This window comes from Anarrhichthys ocellatus, unplaced genomic scaffold (assembly GCF_004355925.1).
Source record: "Anarrhichthys ocellatus isolate YVR2014 unplaced genomic scaffold, GSC_Weel_1.0 scaffold19, whole genome shotgun sequence".
NCBI lineage: Eukaryota > Metazoa > Chordata > Actinopteri > Perciformes > Anarhichadidae > Anarrhichthys > Anarrhichthys ocellatus.
This window is the reverse complement of record NW_022280049.1, coordinates 6204729-6223409: the sequence shown is the minus strand read 5'-3', so window position 1 is coordinate 6223409 and position 18681 is coordinate 6204729. Positions and strand designations below refer to the sequence as shown.

At 48.1% G+C, this 18681-nt stretch overlaps 1 protein-coding gene across 3 annotated transcripts in view; it reads right to left on the bottom strand.

Moving 5' to 3' along the window:
• gpc3 (glypican 3) overlaps window positions 1–18681 on the bottom strand; it is a 97302-nt gene that overhangs the window by 5379 nt on the left and 73242 nt on the right. For all 3 annotated transcript variants that reach the window (XM_031858144.1, XM_031858145.1, XM_031858146.1), the window contains exon 7: window positions 8180–8378. In XM_031858144.1, the coding sequence (XP_031714004.1) occupies window positions 8180–8378 (199 nt within the window). The remainder of the gene's footprint in view (window positions 1–8179; window positions 8379–18681) is intronic.

Genomic DNA, 18681 nt, shown 5'->3' with positions numbered 1-18681 from the left:
GGGGGGGGGGGGGGGGGGGGGGGGGTGGGGGGGGGGGGGGGGGGGGATAGTCATTGGCACCTCGGGAGCATGTCGGTGTTCAAGAAATAATTCACGTTACATTCAAGTGGTGCCATTTGATATATACTGTTTTTGGTAAAGTCAGCAGAAATCTATAACTACATGATATGCTTATTCTACATAACTATGTATAAAAATAAACGCTAACAAAACACTATTAAATTAAATGAATAATTTCTTAGTCTCTTGTGTTTTTTAGTCATATACAGATATGCAATTATGATTGCTGGGTAATATGTATGTTGATGCCCAATCTCAAGTCTCTATTTAATCATGTCACGAGACGATATATGACAGCTAGTCCACATAGCTTTGTCTTTGACTGCTCTACTTTCCCAATAAAATAACCTAAGTTACTCATTATATATGCCTACTGTGATAATAGCGTGCACGAGGGCCCGTCACAATAGCGTGTACTAGGGCCCGTCGTGATGGCGTACACTAGGGCCCGTCGTGATGGCGTACACTAGGGCCCGTCATAACAGCGTACACTAGGGCCCGTCATAACGGCGTGCACTAGGGCCCGTCATAACCAACTCGTGCCACTGTCACAGCTGGGAACGCGGTCAGACTTTATGTTTTCTTAAGTGACCATTCCTCAGGAGAACAGACAAATAAATCCAGACTGCGGTTTTGAGTGGGAGCGGATGTTTGGTTGGATCCCTCTAACAGGTCAACCAGTGGCCGGAGTGTGTGTGCATGCATGTGTATATATGTATGTGTGTGGCTTTGTGCAGAGGAGAACAGGGGAAAGAGGGAGGGGGGTTGAGAGAGTCTGGAGTTTTGTTTTCAACAGTGCTCGGTGCCCGAGGCTCGTCCTTTACAGTTTGCAGTTGTCACAAGCAAACTATGTCGAAAAATTGCAACAGCGAGTGGAAAGACACGCCGCAACTACAGGTGATGATTACATGATAAAAGAAAAGCACAGGAAACGCTTAATTTGCGCTGTCTCGCATTCTCAGTACACGTTTCTTAAGTGCAGCTTAATTGCTTTAAAAGTGGGTGCACATCAGTAGCCAGTTGACACATTATTATAACCCCTCTGGCGAGTGTGTTCCTTCATGGTCCAGTACAGTTTATTCAGTACATGTGTGCTATGTACAAAGGTCTTTTCTTGGTCAGATAAGTATGTGGAATGTTAAGTCTCCAAACACAGGTGCTTCTTATGAAACGGGAGAGATGGTTTAGATTGCCGCTACATTGGCAGACGATGTGTGCACATAACACACCTAAAGCTGGTCAAATTTGATCTTGGTTTTAGAGATTCGACAGCTTAAAAGACATTATGGTTTCCGAGGTAAAGCAAATATTTTATCACTCGCCTCATCTCTGCAGAGCAAATTATTCCCTTAAATATTACACTCAGCAAATTTAGCGGCGGAGGGGCTGGCATGCATGTGTGTGTGTGTGTGTAATCTTTTATCAGGAGCCGCCTCTGCAAAGAAGACAATGGTCCTGTGAAAACATGATAGAGGCAGCAGGACTGATTGATTGGGTCTTGTAGAGGGTAACAGATAACGAGCTGACATGTGATTATTGGCTTGCTAGTCACATTCTGTAACCTCCGTGACCGTTTGTCCGAGGACATCTTGCCGATTGAGAGCCCGAGAAGGGAACAGAGGGAGCAGCGCAGGATGCTTCTGTCCTTGGGCTGGCGGGAATGTGACCGTCTGCCTCCACACCCACAGGTCGACCACAGGGGCGCTTCGGAGAGGCTGGGAATGCCGGGCCAAGACAAACGGGGACGCCCAGAGGAGGCCCTGCCCCGGGCCTGTGCAGCGGCTCTCTGAGCTGCTCTGGCCTCCCAACCTCCACAACACTCACTGTTATTCTAGGCTGAGGAACCCTCCCACACAGAGGGCAAGAGAGTAAGACGGGGAGACTTGATGCCAAGGAGGACTGAGGACACAAACGAACACAATGGAGTTCTAAAAAGTTTTTAAAAAAAGGTGAGATCAGAAGTGATTAAATGGGGTTAGGAGACTAGAGGAAGTTTAGCAAAACAGGAAACAGAATGAGGACATTGAAATGGCGCGGTGAGTCCAAAGCTAAGAAACTCAAAACTGCATACTGAATGTATAGGTTCACTCAAAGCAACAAAGGAATACACCCAGCTGTCAAAAGGAGGAAACCAAACCTCTCAGACACTTTCTAAATTGCGGCTTTGTGGGACAAACACAAGTCAACACCTATTAATTAACATGGCCAGTGAAGGGAGTGAGGGGATGACCGGCACGCTGCGCCCGTTGGCCTCTCCCTGCACCGTCCAAATTAGATTTAGTACGAAGTATTTATAGGCTCCACTTGCAGTAACAGCTAATATGATCATTGAGAGGAGAAAGGGAAGGAGCTCGAGGAGAAATAAAAGCTTGAAACATAAGAGACATAAATTCTGACCGAGGGCTCCTTCGCAGTGGCGGGCTCTGTGAAGGGTGGAAAAGTGTGCGAGCGAGTGAGTTTGGGCAGAAAAAAAAACAACATAACAAATCAACATACAAAGAGTTGATTCTGTGCTGAGGGCAAAGGGGGCTCGCTCAGGGTGGGAAGCTCCGCGGCGTACAGAGAAGGCCTGTAACCTCCGGCAAGCTCATGGGGTCGGTGCTGACGGAGGGTCAGAGGTTGTCAGGGAGCGCCGGTTACGGGTGTTTCTGGAGAGACGGAACAATGGCGGTTCTTATCAGAGAGATAGACAAGAGAGAGAGAGGTCAGTGTTGGAGTTTGGCCCCGGGGGGACATCCCGGTCAGGGAGCCTCTGACGGACGCATTCTTCGGATACTAACTTTATCTTGTAAAAATGAGGGAAGCTGACATCCCACACAAGATGCGTTTACATTCTCAACCGTGGTTCCAGCAGTCGGTCCGGTGACGGAAATGTGGCTGGCAGATTTGAGACGCGTGTTTGTTGTGCAAATGTCCCTGCCAACAAACACGCAGGAGTCTCCCCACATTCCTGTCGCGGAGCGGCAGACCAGAAACACAGCCCAGAGTGACAATTTGGCCGGCCCTGGCTGTACACTCAGCGAGCGCCCGTGGAGCAGTTTCACTATCTATGAGTCCTGTTTAGTGGTCAGCCTGCGGTTTCCTCCAGCAGCTCACAGCGGGACTCCTGCGATGTTCACTGCATCGTTGAGTTACTGTCAAGAATGGGCTGGAAAAACAGAGTGAGAGCGGGCCACCGGGAGAATGAAAGGACGGTTTAGAGGAAGACTTTTAGAGAAGCAGGCGAAAGCGGAGGGTTAACGCGAGAAATACGAAACCAACCCAAACCCTCAACCAGGCTTTTAAGACGTTCCCACAAAATGGCTGCTGTGTGTCGGTGCGGCGGACGGGCGGCGGGGCCCGCGGGCCTCGAGAATGGCCCCGCTGTGTGCAGAGTGTTTGTGGACTGTGGCCGGGCTGATGGACACGACCCAGGACCGGGGCCTGGAATCAATTTAGTGTGTCCAAAAAGTGCCTGTGAATGTAAATAAAGCGCTTGAGCAAACAAACGCTTTTCCGAGAGGCACACACAAACAAGGGGGGAAATGCGCGGGCCTACAAAATGAATCACTCGCGCAGATGATGAGAACCCGGTCGGCTCGGTGCGCTTGTATCCACAGAAATTAAAACCAGGGCTCTTCTTCCTGCCTGCTGGCTAATCTTAGGGGTTTTATCCCCGGATTGATTTGAGAAAGCTCTGTGGCGGAAGACCAACAAGGCCCCAATAAGAGGGTAACTTCATCCCTGTGACCCCCCCTCTCTCCTCTCCTCTCCCATCTTGCCCTCCACTGCCACCCCACTCAGCCCCAATAACCGGGGACACACAGGGCCTTTTGGCCGGCTCCGGCGAGAGACTGCAGCTCTTACTGGCCAAGCCTGTTGACACAGATGGTGGCAAGCTTCATTATTTTTGTGAGGGGCGTGGAGGAGGTGGGGAAGGAGGAGGATTGGCTGAATTTACAGAGGTTGTTTATAAGCTCTTGGAGGGACGGAGGTAGCGAACGCTCAGTTAGAACACGTCCAGTGTGTTGCACATGATCGGGCTCTCCACCAACACCACCCGTCAACCTTTCAACACCTCCTCTGCCCTCCTGGCTTTGACGTTTTCATCAATTTAGAGCCTTCGCCAGAAATAGCATACATTTCAATTTTGGAAAACAGGCGATACTCGAAGTTCACCGTTAATCTTCTGAAAGATAAACAGATTTTAGTTGGCTACAGAATGATTATTTTGTCGGCCAAGGATGAGAGCAGTCCACATTTTTTCCCCCCAAATCTCTCTCTCGTCAAACTGAGCAACAACATCTGTTCTTTTATCTATTTCTCTTTCATTTCTCTGGGAGAAATAAATCATAATTACGCCGTTTCGTAGAAATGCTCGAGCTCACTGGTCGCAGAAACACATTTGGTAAAATCAGTGCATGTTATAGCAACCAAAGCCTTTAAAAGAGTTTGATAATTTATGCTTCTGGTTGATAATTTCAGTTGGCATGAAAAAACAAAACTGAGTCTCCGGCTCAATGGCCACTCTGTGAGGCTGTGCTGAGGCACAGTGTAGAAACACAGTAGATCTGTCCGCATTTAAGATGACAAAACTGACTCCACAGCCTTTTATTCCATATATTTTGTAAGATCATTCACTCCTGATGGAGGTGGGCCTCAAACATTGATACTTTTTTTGTGAAGTCTGCATGTTTTTCCATCGAGGACTCGGGGCCATGTGGGCGCCCAGATTCCTCCTCCGCCCGAACACCTGCACTCCTCCGTGCACATCTGCATCGTCTGGGCCCGTTTCCTTCTGTCTCACGCATGCCCTCTTACCTGGCAACCACATGTGGACAGCTGTGTAACTAGAAGCAGTTGCTCAGTCAATCTAAAGCTGTATGAAACTATATGGAGCTTAAAAGGAGGAGGGGACAGTTTACAAGGTGGATGCATCCAGAGCTAATGTCAACAGTGTCTGGATTATGGCTGTTTTTTTTTTTGTTTTTTTTTGATGAAGACATGTGGCAAACACTAGTGCGGAGGACCGGTGCCGTGTGACTCACCTATCAGGTGCCGAGGGTTCGGAGGTCACAGCTGCAGTTAATTAACATACCAGGTTCTGGTATTGGCAGCACGTACGGCGGTCAATTGGACCCACATATGGAGTCGGGAATGTTTAGGTTTCCCAGTGTATCAACCGTTAAGAGTTATCAAAGGTGTTTTTGTCTCTTTCTCTACTTTCATCGCCTAATTTCCTTTACTCGCTCCTTTGTTACTAGACCTGAAAGGTGAGCTCGGCTTCTCATTGTTAGCCGCGTGTTTCACATTACAGGAATATTTCCACGTTGTATTTTGCTAACCCCTGGCGCTGATAAAAAAACGCTGCAGATCGTCCAAAAAAGTACGGCCTTAACTTCGAGTGACCGAACGTCTGAGAGCAGGGACATAACAAGAGGCCCATTCAACGCGGCTCCTGCTGAGCACGGCGAGGTACAGCACACAGCAGAAAGGCTCAGCGAGGAAACACACAAGGCAGAGCTCGGGGCTGGTGGGCCGTGGCAGAGCCCACCGACTGTTGGCTTTCAGACTTCTGAATGTTTCCAAACGGAATGAAAACCCCATTTTAACCAGTTATTAGCAGTTAGCGTTAGACTCTTTAAAAGTGGTTTAGAATTGAGTGGTCAAAAAAAAACAAAAAACATTTCTGTGGATTATTCCCACGTTTTCTCAATGAGAATCATGTTGTCCCAAGAACTAACTTGAGTCAATAAACATAAGACTTTATACAGTAAATTACTCGGTATTCTGAAAACGTTGCAGAACAAATTTGAAGTGACGAGGGCAGTGAAGTGTGAGGGGGCGCAGAGCGGATTTAATGGAGGTTCTTTGTTTCCCCACAGAGTCAGAGAGCAGGTGTGCATGAAAGCACAGACACAGGTGAGCCCTCATCATGAGCGTCTGACCTCGTCATACGGTTTCACAGATTACAGGATTTAAAAAACAAAAAACTACACACAGACAAACCCGTATGCGGTTATACACATTTTTGGGATTATATTGGCAAACCAAATTTATTTTTTTTTCATGCTCATGATTTAGTTTGTCTGAATGTAATTCTGACTTTGTAATATCTGACTGTAAACACTGCTGAAAAATGTGCCCTGAAACACATCCAGAGTTAAAAACATTTAAAGTGAGACTATGTGACTTTTGAAAGAATTAAACTTGAAACAAACCCTTGTTCAATTCAATTCCCTTATAGGTTTTGCTGGTAGCTTTTGGTGGCTAATGTTAGCTAACTTCAGCTAGATAATGAATAATCGTCAGATAGCTGACGTTATGTCTCGTCCCTTCTTGAGTCACTGTCTCCCTATGTTTTTCCATAGAACATGGTGTTACCATGTGTTATTTTTATTACCCTATCACATGTGTGAAGTTGTAATTGATTATAGCTGGTGTGATGGTGTTCTGTAAGACCTAACACCAGAATACTACACATCTCCCACCACTTCTATTAAAGGTTTCAGCCTTAAATGATTTGGAAATTAAAGCTGTTCATATCCCTTTTTGTTACATTTAATTTATTTGAATAATTGAACTGATTGATCAATTGAATCAGCTGACACCAGAGAGGTCAGCGAGTGATCTGTCTGGTGTGTGAGCTGTAACCATACCAAGGTCTGGCTGTAAGTTTGGCTTTGGGGGGGGTGAGGGTGATGTGGGGGCCACCCTGTCCTGGAATAGCTGCCCTGGCCTGGAATGCTCTGGGGAATGTGCGGCGTGTGGTTTGATTGGTCGGGAGGGGAAGTGTGTGTGTGTTGTGGGTGAGCAGCATTAGTGATCAGAAGGTTATGGAATCTGTGTGGAGAATGAGGGAGGACAGATCAATCACTACGCGTGTTGGGAAAACATCCTCTGTGTGGTCAGCAGGTTGACAGCCGCGCTGCGTGGGGCTCTCGGCCCGGCCTCCGTCCTGTCCGCACCTTGTTGTTGTGACTTCTGTCACCCCCCCTCCAGGTTCTTGTGTGCGTGTGTGCGCGCCACGCCGTCGCTCCACTCCCGGCTTTGTGAAACCAGATCTGCCTCGTCCATCTCAGAGCGGCGGAGCACAGACAGGCGGCCCATTAGGCCTCATGCTCTGCAGGTTGACCTTTGAACCCCCCCACCCCACCCCCGGTCCCCTGTTTGACCAAAATGGGCGGAGCGGCTGAGCTAGCTCAGCGTTTTGCCCGAGTCTTCACGGTGCTATCAGCGGCTATCTGTGTGTCTGCCAGCGAGCGGAGACGCTCCAAGGTCTGCAAACATTACTGGCTTGTGTACAAACAGGCGTATATGTGCCTGCGGACTCACTCACACACACACTAAAAGATGGGGGTCGGACTCTAAAGGGTGCTTTAATTTCCCGCTGTGTCAACCTTCAGCTGCCAGAGGAGACAGTTTAATGACTGTGTGTATGGAAGCAGAACTGTATAGTCAGGCTAACAGGAGCGTGGAAGAGAGGGCATCAGACTCTCACGGCCCGGCCTGCTGGAAGCGATGGCCCTTGCAGGATTCCTGCGTTAACCCCGGGTTCCTGCTCTCGCTCCTTGCCCGGCGAACCTAAATCTCTGCCACAACATCCCCGACAAGATGGACAACTCCCTCCGCCGTGTTTGCTCAGCTGTGCTGGCTTTGTGTCGGCGTATCGAAACCCCCTTGTTCCTGCTGCCTGGCTGTTTTCTCCCTCGCTCTCTGTTTGGTTTCTTTTCTCCCGACGGTTTGTAGCTCCACTTGTTCTTTGTTTGGCTTTCAGGAGAGCACGTCTGACGCGTCCGAGGGATCGGCGGCGGGGGAGGTCGAGAGGTCGGGGTGAGGCGGCTACCTGAGGAAGTCTCACGTCTCCCGCTGCATAGTGTCACGGTGGTGTCAACATGTACAGTAGTCATGTAAACGCCTCTCTGCCTGTGTTTGGGACCGCGATCGCTCTGACTCGCCGCACACCGAGCCAAACCTATTCATGCACGTACCAGTTTTGAAGTAAAAAGCTCTAATCCGGTTAAGCAGCCTGAATAACTTGAAAGCTTGTCCCCAACATTCTTTCATTTGAAGTAATCGATGTGGATGCGGCAGCTCATTTGTAGTGAGAGTACGTTTTCAGATCCAGTTTGTGTCTCACCTGCAAAGATGCGTAGCCGCTTGTGCTTCGGCGGCGGGCCCAGCCCTGACACTCCGGTGCACTCATCTTCGTCGTCGCAGTCACCGCTCTCGAATCCCTCCTCCCCCTCATCGTTCCACGTGTCCGCTCCGCCTCCACCTCCGCCTCGATGCGACCGGGCTCTCCAGCGTTTCTCAGACACGGTCACCAGCCGCAGCAACTGTGGGACAAACGGGAAGAGGTTAAAGGTAATTGTGTTAAAAAAACACAAAAAAACACCCTCTTCACGAATCACTCTGTGGCCGGAATGTGCCTGTGCATTAATGGTTTAACAAAGCTGTTAAAATAAATACGGGGTGTCTCTTGATGGGAGCGTGTGCTGTATGATTAGAACAGTTCGAGGGGGAATTCCTGACAAGAACTCGGTGAGATCTAAAAGTGCTGGTATTTACCAAACCCTAATTACATTCACCAGGCAGGAAAGGAGTTTTGTTATCGGTGCCAGTTGTGTTATTTCTGTTCAAACGTGATTCATTCAAAGGGGCTGTGGCTGTGTCTCCATGTAATTTACTGGTAGAAAAAGAAACAGTGGGGCAAGCGAACTGGTGCGACCGTGTTGTTACTGGCAAAAATCCTTGTCTTGAGTGGTTGTCTCAGGGCAACAGGGACACAATAACACCGCATAACACGCTCTGTCCAAGTGGACATCAAGACCTCGAGATCTAAAAATGAGAGGGAAGGATGAAAGATGAAGAACAATGTTTGTAATATTCAGGCTTATTTCACTGGATTGGAAAACTCTTTTTCAAGGGGCAGCTGGCCAAGGTGGCAGCAGAAAGAGTTGCAGACAAGATAATAAATCAAGCAACAGATTAAACAATGCTGAAAAAAACAACAAAAACAACATAATAATGTGAAGTCGGCTATAAACCATATAACGCAAGCTCTAAAACAAAGGAATCGGATATAATTTGCCACATAATCTTATTCCAGTTTGGCCTCTGGGCTGTAAAAGAAGTTGTTGTTCAACTGGGATATTTTCCCACGGTGGTTTACAGAATCTCATAACGTGTTTGTGCAAAACATACCAGAAGTGTTTATTGAGAACTGCGGTAAACTAATCAACTCATAAATAATACACAAAAGTCCAAGAGCTGTGACGCCAATACTTAAAGAAAGATCTCTGAATTCCTCCTGACCAAGTGTGAGAGGAGAGCAAATAGCTAAATGTACACATTCAATTACGAAAGTGGAGCAAACGTGTCAACTCAAGAGGACAACTTTCACATACTTTTGTTGTGCAGCTTTGGAACAAACATATAGACAAAAAGAAAAAAGCTTTTCCTGTCTTGTGTCCACGGGTGAAAAACATGTGAGCCTTCGTGGAGACAAATGGCTGCTCTCTGGCCATCTTTCAGCCTCCACAACATCGCACATGATTGAGAGCACTGCCAAGGTAACAGATGTGCTAAATTCCTGCCGCCTGCCCTCCGAGCCTCCTTTCATCTCACCGCTCTTCCTCCTTGTTTGCATTTTATTGATTTCCTTCCCATCTGCATACGTCAGCATGCATTTTTGTGTTGTTGTTTTGGGTTGTTTTGGCTGGCTATGGGAGCAAATTGAGTTCAGATGGGCCTTGTCTCAAGTCAGCTGCGAAGTCTGCCTGAGATCTGACTGTGTGTGTGTGTGTGTGTGTGTGTGTGTGTGTGTGTGTGTGTGTGTGAGAGACAGAGAGCGGAGGTATAAAAACACAGAGCTAATCACAGAATTACGTCAGTCAGAAGATAAACAACCCTGTTCCCTTCGCCCGCATATACAAACCAGTCAATCTGGGTTTTACAAGTGACATAAACTCTAAAGTTTGGAAGGGGGGGGGGGAACACACAACACCTTGTTCCCAGCATGGCCGCCCAACAAGCCTCCTTTCATTTCTCAACATTGAGGCCATACACACACTGGATGACCGCAACATTTGTAAAAGCCTGGTCACTTCGGGCGAGGGGATGGACGAACAGTAAGTCACAGACAGGACGGTTGATCCTCGGGGACATTTTGACTTCTGTTTGAGGCCGTCCGGTAAAAGGCGCCACCTGTTGACAGAGCACGAGCCCTCGGGTGTCCCATTGAAACAAACTCCCAACATGATGTACGGCGGTTTAATGTACTGGACCGCTTTGTTGCAGACGGCACCGTGTTTGCCTGCGTTTGCCTGGAGGCCTCCGTAGATTTACTGAGGTGCTGAAATTCCTTCTCATGGTCTGCATCCTGGCAACTCAGTTGTACTTTGTGAGGGGAGGGGCGCCTCGCAGGCCAATTAAAAGGCAAACAAACACTTGGAAAGTGGGGAAAGAAAGATGTGGTTCAGGGTATTTTAGAACAAAACCTAAAAAAAGGTGCGAGGAGTGAGGGGAAAAATATTTGGGAGCAACTGTCGCGTCCCTGTTTAGAGCTCAGTCTGTGTGAACGCTGCCATGTGTAGCTCACCACCTGCCAGCAAACACGCCGACTCCCCTCGACACACACACACACACACAGACGGGCTGTCCACTGATGCACTGTGTGCGGATGTTAGGAGAAACAACATGCTAAAGTGAACCGAGAACATGCTGATGTTGAGATTGTGGAATGTTGACATTGTTCATCTCAGTTTAACACGCTAGCTAATATTTGCTAATTAGCGAGTAAATTAGCTGAGGCTGATGGTGTTTGGTCCCAATCCAAAGTATTGGACAAATTCATATGCTGACCAGATGATGGAGATAGATTTTTTTTTAAATGATAAAAATGTATTCTGAGAGGAAGGTGAATGTTTGTACCACATGTCATGAAAATCCATGTGATGGCTGTTGAGATATTTCAGTATGAAGCCGAATGCGGTGACCGATCAACTGACCGAGTTAAGACAGATGCATGTGAGGAAAGTGGGGATCAACAGCATACAAGCTATAAATGAGAGCAGATGAACAGCAGATTGAAGAATAATAACAAAAAAATGAGAATAAGAATTTGGCTGCATAATCCTAGGCGTGGCCTAAATGGGGTAGAGCAGCGAGCCGTGCCTTTCTCCACAATACGGGAGGATGGGGGGGCCTGTGGCTTCTGCCCCACTGGCTGACTGCCACTACCACGGCTGCGGCAGCGAGGAGGGGTGGGATGCATGTTTGTGTCGAAAGTGATGCTGCGCTTTTGGCACGGCTGAGCCACAGCGCGATCCGGCAACAGCCTCCACATTTACCACAAGAGGGAGAAACCTCAAGTCGCTCTGGGCTGGAATCTTCTGCAATTAAAGAAAGAAAAGAAAAAAACACCCAAGCAAAAGGAAGCAGGGAAGAAACAAATAAAATAGACATTTTTTCGGAGAAATGCTCCAGTATGTTTTCCATTAGGAGGAGAGGAAATCTGGCGCTCTCACCCCCCCCCCCCTCTCTCTCCTCCTTGTGTTTCGAAAGAGTCGGGAGCTGGCTCGGACAGCCAGCTGGACGCGTAGAATATGCAATCAGGACGGATGTAGGCATCCCGCAGGGCCACAGGGTCCACCTCCCCTTCAACACAAAAGCGCCAAGTCACACCGAGGAAACAAAGCCAAAACATGTGGCGGATTGCTCAATGCGGGCCAGCCCAGACAGAGACACAGAAACCGCAAGTCTGTCACTGCCTCCCACACATGACACGAACTCCACACAGGGTCACTGTTCAACACGACAACTGCAACTGAGCCATGAGTCCAAGCCACTGGTTGACCTGCGCTGATAGAAATCAACCTGCACTCACTGATCATCAGCTGTGGTCTTTGTTTTGTTTCTTAAACGTGAGCCGGCAGTAAGATCCTGGTCGACATTTGACCATGAATCACAGAGGAAAGGACCCAAGCTGAAGATAGGGAAACACATATCTTAGCATAAACGTCATCACCGTTGAAGTGAATGAGTGATGTTAGGAGTGAAACGGGGAGGGGATGAGTAATGAAGACAGAAAGCCTCCAGAAAGAAATGCTCTTCTTGTCAGTGTGTGTGATTGGGATCAGGCCCCGTGTTGTGTCCTCCCCTCCGTGCGCAGGACAAGTCTGGACAAGCTGCTCCTGACTCGGCCCAGACGGAATCTGCTGCTCTGAATGTTTCTATCAATGCCTCAACACATCTCGTCTACCAATTCTGATCTACAGAACTTAAGGCTCGGCTCCCCGAACAGAGTATTCTCGCCGTGCGTTCACCACAAAAGTAACGTTTTTAGTGATGACCTGATCTCTGGGTTTACAATCACAGAGTATACTGGCTCAAAGCTGCTTCAAATGACATTAACAATTGTCAGGTGACTGGGTGTAATGTGAAATGGGTCATATTTTAAAGACAAACCTACAGAATATGATCTCAAGTCTGCAGTTCCCCTCAGATTGCAGAGCTTTTTTAGTGTCTTTCAGCTCATTTTTTTTGTTTTATCGCCCTCAATCGCGCAGCTGTTTTTAGCAAAAAGTTACAAAGTTGGAAACTCCCTCGTGAACAAGGACGATTCAGCAGCTAAAGAGAGATATTTCCCTGAAGAGCTGATGGACACCAGACGTAGACACAGGCTGAGTTCAACAGGACAGAAACAGCTCAGTAGTTAGAAAACAGGGAACTATTGTTTCAACAAAGGAGGCGAGGAATGAGTGTTGAGACAATCAGTTACATTCCAGCTAACTATAGAACGTACAGCAGGTCAAAGTTCACCACGAGGACTGTCTGTAAATGTTTACAACTTACAGTCTGGGTGATGACTTTGACTGTTCACTTTTGTTTCTCTTCCAAATAGGGTTGGCTTGTGTTTCCTGCCCTGTTAGATTTCCTCTCAGCAGTGTTGCCGTTCCCAAATCTCAGTGATTTACCAGGTGAGTCAAATCTTATCGTCCCCTTGTGATAGAAAATGTGGCCAAAACTAAGATAATGAAACACAAACTGTAATAAACTGAAGTTATCAATTCATTTTTAAGGTGCCAAAGAAACTGTAAAGTTTCAGTCTTTTTCTGTTATGTCACTGGCGAACTTCAGAGCTTTGGTTAAGAAATATTAAACTATGGCTTTAATTGTGTCCTATTCATCTCAGAGATCTTGTGAAGCCACAAACACTGTACAGCAGATTGTATACCTTTTTTAATCAGCGCAGGAGCCGAAGCCCCGGGGGACAAATAAAACACACGACTTTTCAGAACAGACTATTTTTCACAGTAAATGAAGGAAATGAGCTTTCCTTACACCTAATCCCCCCCATGAACACGACGTTTGCGGACGTGCCGTTTGGAGCAGAGGAGCCAGGAGGGACGGAGAATGAACGAATGCCATGGGAGAAAGACGGACAGACACAGGAATGACAGAAGGCCCTTTCCACCGAGTGAGTCATGGAAAGTTCCTCAGCCGGGCAGCTCGGCGTTTGGGACGACACGGCCTGCCCCGCAGTCGCCGCCCGCTCTCATTACTCAACTTTTATTGAATCTGAAAACGTAAAAAGAGGAGGGGGACGTATATGCTCTCTCATTCTTCTCTCTGTTGCTTTCCTTCCCGTCTTGTCTTCCTCTTTCCGTCCACGGTCGAGTATGTCACGCAGCGGGAGCCCTGCCTCAGACAGTTAATGCAGACAAGATTCATTTCCTGAGGTTAATTCCAGTTGGAACAGAAGACACAGAGGAAAAAAAGGAGCTCTCCAGTCGAGTGTTAAACTGGGCGTGTGTCCACTCCACCTTTTCTGACTAAGCCCATAAGGCTATTTCCAGATTTCTCCAGTTTAGACCGAAACCTGAATGAATGTTTCGACTGCGTTGCCAGGGACTTTGTTCCTCTGGTAGATACAACTCTTAGCCCTCTACATATATTTAAGACAAACAAACCACTGTGTCTTCTCTGTTTATTCAGACGTTCTGTGTTCAGATCAAGGCAGGGCATGAACACACAGGGTTAAATATATCTGGTATGACAACAATGTTCAATCTGTTTTGAGACTAACCAAATTAAAATCTTGACTTATGTCTGTGAATGTGCCTAATTGTCTGCATGGGGTTTAATAGTTGGAAAAAAAAAAAAAAAAAAAAAAAAAAAAAGGTCCCATTCCTGCACAGGCCGCTGGTTGCTAAATCTGATTACGCCCCTCAGACAATCTCTTTTTGTCCGCTGCTCGTCTTCCTTACACATTATCGCAGTGGTTCCCAGAGTTATGTGTTGCTAAGAAACCCTCCGTTTCGACATCAGCAGACTGTCACTGCGTGTCCCATGATCACACCTAGCGGCGGCCGGCGGACCCTCGGTTAAGTAAGCGTATAATGCCTACAGTGGGCTGTGGGGCTGCAGGCAGCCGTCCTGCTAGCTTAGCGTGTAGCTCACAGAAACCCAGAGATAATGGCTTGAGAGAGAGAGAGTGTGCTGGGAAATAGCAAAGGGCAGCCAGAGGAACTACCCCATACTGACAAGGTATGGCTCTCTAGCGAGATGAAACGGTGAGGAGCATGTGAGGGGATGATGAAGTCAGGGACTTTGACAGGTCCAGAGAGGAGCCTCAGCTCCCCCCTGAGCACCGCCGCCCCAAACAAAAGGCAGAGGAGGAACAGAGGAGGCCTCCGACCCTCGCAGGGAGACCCTCTGGTGACCTAGCAGAGACAGGAAACAGGAAGTGTGACCCCTGACCTCTTTCTGGTTGGGAGGAGGGGGGGATTTCAACACGTGACTGTGCCCAGTGACAACAAGGCCAGGATGTGTGGGTCAGATCAGAGACCGGCGGTAGGAAGACTCAGCTGTTCTGACAAAAATTTCAACAAAAAAAGCTGAGGATCAGCAGAGAGATATTGGCTTGAGAGAACGGAAAGCCTGGTTAGTGAGCCCGGTGCCTGGCTTGTGCAGCAGGGTTTTTATAAGCCGGCTGCGTGATAATTACACCCAGTGGGGGGGCAGTGGTGCGGGAGCAGAGGGGCGGAGTGGGAAGAGAGAGGCGACCCCGGCTCGGGCCTCAGGGCGGGGACAGGCGGGGAGGGAGGGAGGGAGAGGTGGAGGTAAGGAGGAATGGGTGGCAGTGGTAGAAGGCATGGTCGGGCCTCATTAGCAGGCAGACTAATTGGGAGGAAAAGGGCCCTCACATGCTCTGTCTGACCTCCCAGCCAGCAGGGGAGAAAGCCGGGGTGGGAGAGGGGTGTGCAAGTGTGTGCGTGTGCGTGTGTGTGTGTATGTGGAGGTAGAGGGGGGGTGGTATCTGATCGTTGGATTCTTAACGTCAAGGAACCATAACTCCTCATAACTCCTCAAATCCTAAATACACCGTGAAGTTAGAAGTCTCTGGAAAGCGAAAGGATAACATGCGTGCGTGGTGCTCTAACAGGGATACCGGCAAACGCCCCACAGCTCCTCAGAGGTTTACACCAGGTGTCACACTTCATTTAAAAAGAACCCCTCATGGCTTATCCCTGCAAACAAATACAGCGGGCGAAACAGCTCTCCTTCCTCCTCCGCTTCCAGGCCAGTCGTACTTCACACACATAAACAACGAGGAAGGCGAGAGGACGAGGCCCTGAGGGGGGGAGGGGTGTATTAAATAAAGCTTAAAAAAAAAAAAACCTCAGTAAATAACATCAAACAGAAGTTAGACTCTGATTGGAGCGAGCATAATGGCCAGGTTAGCAAGTGTAAGTTTACAAAACAGCAGGCCCAGTCTGACACCCACGGTGTCTATTGGTCTGATAGTAAGCACAGCCTGTAGGACAAAAGGCCACCGCATGCTAGCCTTGTCATGAGGCGGCTTCCATTCTGTCTCTACTGTAATTATTATGCTCTCAGCACTGTGTTCATTCACGCATTTCAAAGCCTGTTTGAAGCGCTGCTTTATTTCACGGCCGCTTGTGTGCTCGTGTGTCACCTGCTACGCATGAACTGGAAATGTATCTGCTGTAGTCGTATTCCTAACTACGTGTGTACAAGATGAACTGCTGCCAGTGGGTGCACAGTAAAAGCTGTCCCAGCTCAAGTGTGCGAGATACATATTAAAGAAGCGCATTCTGCAGAAGCGCGCGCGCGAGGTGTCGAGCGCACGCTGCCCAGGCTCCGGTGGCTCGGAGGAAGTGAGGCTGCGTGATGGAATTTGTGGCGCTCGGGATCTGGTTTATTTTCCACCCTGGATTCCTGTCCTACGGTACCTGCAGGATTTTCCCAGGTTCTGGCTTCAATTAGACTGGGAAGCTAGGCGGAGAGAGGAGGAGGAGGGAGGGGGGGGGTCCAGGGGTTTAGGAGAGGGCGAGGGCAGGAGGTGGGAAGGGCGATGGAGCTGGAGTCTGTCACACACAGCTCAGCACAGCTGGGGAGATGGAAAGAAAGGCGACGGCCGGGGAGATAGAGAACGCTACAACATGCGAACGAGGTGCGAAAATAAAACCGTTGGCACGCAACGTGAAGGTGTTTGCACTCCCTCAAATGACAGAGCAGTCAGATGAAATAATTGTGTTTCGCCGAAAGCGATTCGTAAAAAAAGAAAAAAGTCTTCAACAAAGGTGTCTTTCATATGCGCGGTGTTCCGCATGTATCTCTCCAAAGAGTGTCATGTAGCCAAGAAGAGGCTGTCAGAATAATCCCAGGAGGTCTGACCCTCCAAATAGCAAACCCATCTGACAAATGAGTGGGAAACCCTCTGTAATCAAAGACCAATCACATAATTGCTCTATTTTGCCACGAGCTCAACCATCTCCTGTGAGATTAGTTGTGCGGAGGAGAAACCCGATACTCTGGGAAGTTAAACAGATGTTGAGGAAAACAAACTCATCTCCTCAGAACGAGAGCAAATAATACGTTCTAATTTAAGAGCGCTGCCTCCACATGCATGTCTCCGCACAAGGGAGATCACAAGGCCAGATTTTTTTATATATATAAAAAACGGGAGTGTTAATGTTCTCATTGGTATCACAGAATATCTCCTGCTTCGATGTCACAGTCGGGGGAAAGCGGACTCTTTATCAGCTTTAACACACTGCATATACAGGCCACAACCCTCAGACAGGAATTTGTTCCACAGCATGCAGAGTCTCCGGCTCTCTCGCAGGCCTGCGCTGTTTAAAGATTCCAAGTCGAGAAGCAATAACCGACGGAGAAAGCCATTTCTCTTCCATCCATTTATAGTGCACAGTTCACTTTAAACTTGGCTGTGGCTCAGTCATGACATCAGCTGCTTCAGGCGTGAGAAAACGCTGTTTTATAAGCATGAGGTGACCGGCTCTGAGAGGGTTTTTTCTTTTTGGTGTTTAGTTTAGCCTCGCAGAGGCACAAAGGCAAGGCTCTCCCTGCCAGATTGTCTCTGTATCTGCGGATTCTCTGATCAACACTGACAACGTGAGAAATGACACATTTCCGCTGCATAGTTGCATTTCACAGGGCTATCGTCACGGAGCACTTAGGAGCGCAGGAATGAAACATCGGGGGGATTAAAGTTGGAAGGAAGTGGAGGGGTCCCATGTTCCCCTCGCTGTTGGGAGAGAGTAGCCCCTATATTTTTACGACATGGTCTCTCACACTGCGGGGCTGGGACTGATTCCTGCTTGGAAAGTGGGTCAGTACAAGCTGGAGGAGCCGTTGATTGTGCTCACCGCTTGAGCCAAAAGCAGAATAATGTTCATTCAAATGGAAAACGTGTGCAGGATAAAGCAGCCTTGCAGGACTTGTATAGACCAGTTTGTGTGTCCTGAATGCGTGGACAAATAATGTACACATTCTTCAGTCTGCAGCTCTGAACACACTGTACGCGGTGCTCAAAGAAGACATCATGAGACTGGAATACTGCAGTTTTTAAATGAGCGTGGCACTCTCCTGGAGGAACACTACACATACTATCTCATTGCTGGCCTGTCCTTATGCACGCCGCGTACCAAATGGGCAGACGAAAGTCATTATCTGTGAGTTGCGGCGTACTCTCCTATTTGCTTTTAGCCCTGCAACATCCAGAGCTGGTGGTCTTTCAACTGGCGGGGAGGCGGAGATCTCGTAAAACTGCTTTTAACTAAACAACATCACTTTCTCCAGTGCCTTCAGAGGTTGTTTACAAGACGCCGGCTCAGAGCAGCTACAGGGACCAAGAAATACTGCGTATAGTCAATAAACATTTAGCAGGGTTACAAAGCAAGTTTAAGGGTTTGCCTCTGACATCTGCCTTCTCTACTGGCAGATATGTTTTTTTTGTCACGCTAGCATCACGCATCCATGGACGGCAATGTCAGATTGCCTTGGAATTCTGCACAGATTCATGGTTCCCTGAGGGTGAATCCTAATGACATGCTGATCCCCTGACCTTTAAATCTAGTGTCATCAGGTCAAAGGTTGCAGTGATTAAGTGAAATATCTCAAGATCTACTAGATAGAATGACACGACATTTTGTGAAGAAATTCATGGTTTCCAGATGATGTATCCTGATAACTTATCGACGAGCGCCATAATGAGGTTTTGAGTGAAATGTCTTCACATCTATTGGATTTATCATCATGAAATAGTGTGCGTGAGTGTGTGTGTGTGTGTGTGTGTGTGTGTGTGGGTGT